The 6,270-nt window shown below is 39.1% G+C and overlaps 1 protein-coding gene across 4 annotated transcripts; it reads left to right on the top strand.

The window, feature by feature from the left end:
* Positions 1-2,802: 2,802 nt before the first annotated feature.
* Positions 2,803-6,235, top strand: LOC127795480 (probable protein S-acyltransferase 7). 4 transcript variants are annotated; one of them, XM_052327178.1, is made up of 7 exons: positions 2,803-3,219; positions 3,513-3,621; positions 3,753-3,966; positions 4,071-4,253; positions 4,448-4,738; positions 5,193-5,426; positions 5,541-6,235. In XM_052327178.1, the coding sequence occupies exons 4-7, from the start codon at positions 4,131-4,133 to the stop codon at positions 6,033-6,035; spliced, it is 1,143 nt and encodes a 380-aa protein (XP_052183138.1). In that variant the 5' UTR covers positions 2,803-3,219; positions 3,513-3,621; positions 3,753-3,966; positions 4,071-4,130; the 3' UTR covers positions 6,036-6,235. The 4 variants fall into 4 exon arrangements, with proteins under 4 accessions (XP_052183138.1, XP_052183137.1, XP_052183139.1 ...); XM_052327177.1 differs by having other exon boundaries at positions 3,491-3,621; XM_052327179.1 differs by lacking the exon at positions 3,513-3,621.
* Positions 6,236-6,270: the final 35 nt, after the last annotated feature.

Genomic DNA, 6,270 nt, shown 5'->3' with positions numbered 1-6,270 from the left:
ATTGAGTGAGTAATATGCTGGTGTAAATCCTATAAATTGGGAGTTCGATCCTCCACCTGTGCAAAAGTCAAATGTTCTACTTGCAATTTATCTCTCTTAACGTAATTGAGGGTACGAGTACCGAGAATAGCACAAGTACGATCATCCCAAGAATATCAACATCTGCACTTCTAAGTTTTAAATATATATATATATATATAGTGGATAAACAAATTTATTAAATTTGAAATACCAAATAAGCATGTAAAAATTTTCATATATTTTTTTCATTGAACCTATTCTATGTTCAATCATCTTACTGTTTAGTGTTTAGCAGTTGAAATTAGAGATGTGGACTGGATTGGGCTTGCATGGCTTGCCAAGTGCCAACCCACCACCTTCGATGCTCATACCTAGCAAGTGCATTCAAATAAATTATTATAATAATTTAAAAATTAGCTTTATAAATTATTATACGAAACCAATTTTTTTTTTTGTGTGTGTATATTTAGATCATTAACTTGCTTTTCCATGTATATACATTAATATTAATTTTATTTATGATTCATGCATGCATTATGAGTCAGTCGGGCCCGGGCCCGTTTGGCTCCCCCCAGGCCCAGGCCAGTTGCTATGTTAGACGGACCCGCTTCACCGGACCAGCCCACGTATCCGGCCTTGTAAAAACAGGACATCACAACTGCGGGATAAATTTAATTATTTTAAGCTTCCAAACACGCCGTACCTTATTAAATGGCACAAATAGAATGAAACAATCAGAATCTCCACGGTCTAATATGCTCTAAAAAGAGGGTTTTTTCTGTATTATTATTATTATTAAGACACAGTAAGTAAATACCAACAAAACAAATAAACAGTGTTGGACCAAAAAGAGCCCACAATGAGATATACAGTTGAAGTTAGACAGATAGATGGGCTAAAACCGAATCCGAATAATAAGAGCAGAAGAAAGGGATCAACAAATCTAGATGGGTCAACGAATTAAAAGCCGATTCACATAAAATACACGACTAAGCCAGAAATGTCGTACTAATACTATTGGGTAACCGTACCCACTTGGGTCAAACCTATAATAAAACTGGTGGTCTGCACATTAAATTAAATTAAATGTATTAAAGAAGATACAAATATTCAAAATATCTATCTATATATTCTTAATTCTACAATACTATTTTTTAAAATGAATTTGCTATTATTATGGAACTAACTAATATAATAACCTAGTTAATAAGACCAAAAATCAATATTATTCTGAAATAAAAAAAATTCCCCGGCCAGACAAATTGTCCTTCACCCTCCTGGCAAGATGAGGGCTAGGTTTAGAGGAAGAAGAGAGGAGACAATTGAAACTACAACTTACTAACCTAAAAATGTAAGTTAAAAAGAGGAGGCACCCTAATTAGAGATCAGACTTTTTATGTGATCACCTAATTTAGGCCAATTTTTATTTCTTTTAATTATTTTTTGGGTGTGGGAATAAGTTGATATATTTTATAAATTCAACGAAGGGGACTTTGACCGAGCATGTAGCCCAACACTTTGAACGAAATATATATATGGCTTCTTAATTACTACTGTTGGGCTGTTCCTCCTCCTCCTCAGAAAATTCACTAATTAATAATGTCCAATAATAAATGCTTTATGTTGTCATCAATAATGAGAAATAATAATAATAATCTTTTACTCTCTCACATAATATCATAAGTTAAAACAGTTGAATCCTCAGTGAAATTTAGATTTCATGCTAAGGATGAAAATGAAGGAAGAGAGAATGTTTTGGAATATATATAAATATAAAAGCTGCTGGGCAGCAGCAGCAGCCGCCGCCGCAGCCGCCCTTCTACCGGCTACACGATTGATTGATTAATGAGTTATTAGGTCAACGCATGAGCAGTCTGCATCTGCATCTGTACTTTCCATTCTTCGTCATTTCTTTGAAGCAGAATTTTTTTTCGTCCCAAAGGTGAAATCGTTCACCCGAGTACTCTTCATACTTAGCTCGACAAAATATAAAAAAAGTTAATCATGATGATTCAATCAGACACAGTGGCTAGACCTAAACTTATCCCGCACAAAGAACCCCTCTCACTTTAAAGAGATGTATCTCTATACTATCGCTTACAAGACTCAATCTTCAGTCTTGGTCGAAAATTCATCACGAAAGGTACTTTATGCCCATTTTCTTGATCAATTGGACTGCCCATACAGGTTGAAGCAGAGTTTTTCTAGATTTTGGTGGTAGTTGGTTGGAGTTGGACCATTTAAATACTTAAAAAGCCACCACAATGGGATTTGTCCCAATCTTACTATCTATAGTTTATCAGCCCAAATGGTTTCATTACTTGGCTTGAAAGATTCTCCTTTTGTGCCTGCCTATCCACATACCACACGTTTCACTTTCACATCAGCCAAAATTCAAACTTTAAAGCACCCATAAATGAAAGTGGTTTTGCTTCTAACACCCTTAGTTAGTTACTATTACCCAAATCAACAATTATCCTTTTTACTCCACAAAATTCTCCTATTTTGTAAGAGTTAAAAACAAAGAATAAGCCTATTATAACCATCATCTAAGGTCAAACTTATTTTACATTAATTATATTTTAATAATAGAATTAAGTGAAAAAAATTCAACTTCTCACCCAAAAAAAAATTAATTAAATTGACAGCTTTAAACGTGCTTTTAATGGGTGGCTGGCCCTCATTAATATTAGATTATATAGGACTGGGTCATCATCCAACGGGAACCTGCCACGTCAACCTTTCGCAAAATTTGGCATTTGTAGTTGTAGCAGCAGCAAATGAATCAATCAGGCGTCGGTTTGATTGGGAAAGAACAAAGCCGTCCCCGTTCTCAGTTGTTCCCGTTACTAGATTGGGATTCCCGCCGTTGAATTTACCGAAATTATGGCCGGCGGCGTGTGTTTTGCCTTCCGGCTGTGGCCACCAGCGTAGGCTGCGGTGGCCTGCACTTGCAGCGGGGCTTAGTCAACTGCCATTCCCCCAAAACAAAGAGCCGCCTTTCTTTTCATTTTTCCCTCACTATTCAATTCTCCAGTCCGCCCTATTGGCCTATTACTTTGGGGGGAGAGAGAGAGAGAGAAGAGAGAGAGAGAGATGTATGCGGTGGCTCCTCCGCCTACGAGTTCCAACTCGGCCGCCGGACCCGGCGATGAAACGGCGGCGGTCCGCACTTACCAGACCTGGAAAGGCAGCAACGTAAGTTTGTGTTTGTGTGTGGATATAATATAACTTTACATATGTGTGATTATTCATGTGAAAGACTTGTTTTCTATGGATTTGAAATTGTGGCAGTTACTTTTTATGTAGAGATAGTGTTTTTGAGATCTGAATTCTGTGAAAAAAAATGAAATCGTTTTGAATTTTCTTGGTTTTATTTGTATTGCTACAGAGGAGAGTTGATTAATTATTCGATCGACATTTCTTGAATTATTCTCATTTACTTTGGGGTTTTACTTAATTGCTTTAGGGTTTTTTCTCGGGAAAATCAGGTTTCTGGTCTTCTTGAACGCTGAGCTCCGTTGGGTCAATGAGTTATCTTAGAATCAGTGAATTCCGTTTCTGTTAATTAGCTGGGATTATAGGTGCAGACCGTCTTAGGTACTGTCGTTTCAGCAATCCATATTTTGGCTTGATTTTAGCTGCTTATTAGCTATCTCATCCATTTGATGTATTGCCGAAACATCTCCATTCAGATTGCTCAATTCGTCTCACCACTTTTGGTATTTTAGTTTATATTGCAGTAGTGATCGTGCCAGGAAAAGACTGCGTGATGCCAATAGAAAAGAATTTATTGCAAGTACAACTGAGTAGAAACTTTTGGCGACCCACCCGCATCATGGATATAATGACATGTTCGAGTCTTTAAGAAAGAACAGTTTTAGCAACTTTCCCCGAAGCTTGAGTTTATCATGCGGGACAGGGAAAATAGGTTTTGAATGAAGCGTATGTACTATTGTACTCGGTACCATAACAGAAAGCATGCCGTCATGCATATTTATGTTTTGTTCTTTCCTGTTAATCTCACACTTGGATGTTGCAATGTGCAGATATTTTTTCTTCAGGGGAGGTTCATATTCGGACCTGATGTGAGATCACTTTTCCTAACGATGTTCCTTATAGTTGCCCCAGTTGCTGTTTTCTGTGTCTTTGTTGCCAGAAAATTGCTGGATGATTTTTCTCATCATTTGGGAATATTAATAATGGTGGTGGTTATTGTTTTCACATTATTTGTGAGTGGCTTTCCCTATCGTATTGTTATTTCTATCTCTTGGAACGAAATTTGTTGAAGCTCTGTACTTAAACCTTCGAGAATAATCCTATTCCGTCTCATATGGAATTGGGTATGGTGACAAGCAGTTGTTTTTATTTTTTCCCTAACTTAAACCACTAAATACTGATCTGAAGGACACATTCTTTCTTCCAGGACTTGTTACTCCTACTAATGACCTCTGGGAGAGACCCTGGCATAATTCCTCGCAATGCTCACCCTCCAGAGCCAGAAAGTTATGATGGAAATGCTGAAGTTGGGTCTGGCCTAACACCCCGTTTGCCCCGCAGCAAGGATGTGGTTGTCAATGGAGTAACTGTGAAGATCAAATATTGTGACACCTGCATGCTTTATCGACCTCCTCGATGCTCTCACTGTTCAATATGCAATAACTGTGTTGAGCGGTTTGACCATCACTGCCCTTGGGTTGGTCAGTGTGTTGGATTGGTAAGGATTGCTACCCTAAATGGTGCTCTCTTTTTTTATCCTGATGCAGTTAGTCGAACTAGTGCTGTTTATGGATTGCTTTCGATGATCTTTTTGTTCTACCAGTTTGTATTCTGATCCTAGTCATTTGCTCAATCAAGGGAGCAACATCCCTTGATTGAGCGTCCTTTGTGGATAGTCACCAGATATATCCTTTGTTCTACCAGTTTGTATTCTGATCCTAGTCAGTTTGTATGCTAAGCTTTGCTGACTGTGTCAGTGTCTGAACGTGCATCAACAAAGGGTATATCTGAATGTTCTATAGACCAACGTATTATACCCAAAATAGTGGCATAAGATCCTTGGAATTCCATCTGATTTTGGTTCTGGTACGATGGATGTCATGCTTGCTACTTATACAAAATCACAGCAGCCATAGTAGATTTATAATGCTTTTAAATTTGAATGGATGCAGAGGAATTACAGGTTCTTTTTCATGTTTGTGTCGTCGACAACTCTTATTTGCGTATACGTATTCGGGTTTTGCTGGGTTTACATCAAGAAGATCACAGAGAGTGAGAAAACATCGGTCTGGAAAGCGATGACCAAGAGCCCTGCTTCCTTGGTGCTAATAATTTACACTTTCATAGCAGTCTGGTTCGTGGGCGGCCTTACCATCTTTCATCTTTATCTCATGAGTTCAAACCAGGTAAGCCGCCATATCTAGGCACTGGGAACTCTAGTTTCATATGTCGGTTGCTCCATCCCATATTAGTAACTTTGTCTTTCACTGACATGGGATCCGTTTATGTGCTTTTGGCAGTCGACATACGAAAATTTTAGATACCGATACGATGGACGCTCCAATCCTTATAACCGCGGAACGATCAGGAATTTGCAAGAGATTCTCTGCACCAGCATTCCCCCATCAAAGAACAAATTCAGAGCAAAGGTGCTAAAGGAGCCGGGAATTCCCCCTCGCCTGGTGGCCGGTAGTTTTGTTGGCCGCTCAAACATGGAAAAACCAGTAGTGGCTGACGACATAGAAGCAGGAAACAAGCCTAACTGCAGGGATGAAGATGAAACCGTGCGATTCAGCAACGATGAAAGTGTGGACAAGGACGAAGGATCGGATTTAAGCAGGAACCTGACCAGTGATGCTGCAGATGTCCGAATTACATTACATCCAAGGCGATCCAGCTGGGGGAGGAGAAGCGGGAGCCTGGACATATCGCCTGAAGTTCTCGCCTTTGCCGCATCCCAAGTTGGGGATTCCGATCGGAGCAGCGGCCTGAACTTGACGGAGAACGGGCAATGACAGCGGCCGCTCAGGTGAGCAATTTCTATTAAATCTTGTATACGAAAGGGGAAGAGAAAAAAGATAGGCTTCATTATCAGTCAAAAGCGTTCGGGTGCGGCTGTATATTGGTACCAAAATACGGGTGTGTTTTATTATATGGGCCTCTATTCTAAAAATGTTTAGGCTTTTTGCCACTTTTAATCATTTTGTTTTGTTTAGGCATTCTCTGCCATGTTGTAACTTGTGTAGAAAT

Source organism: Diospyros lotus, chromosome 2, assembly GCF_014633365.1.
Source record: "Diospyros lotus cultivar Yz01 chromosome 2, ASM1463336v1, whole genome shotgun sequence".
Lineage (NCBI taxonomy): Eukaryota > Viridiplantae > Streptophyta > Magnoliopsida > Ericales > Ebenaceae > Diospyros > Diospyros lotus.
Note: the sequence above shows the minus strand (reverse complement) of the source record. Positions and strands in the feature narration are given on the sequence as shown.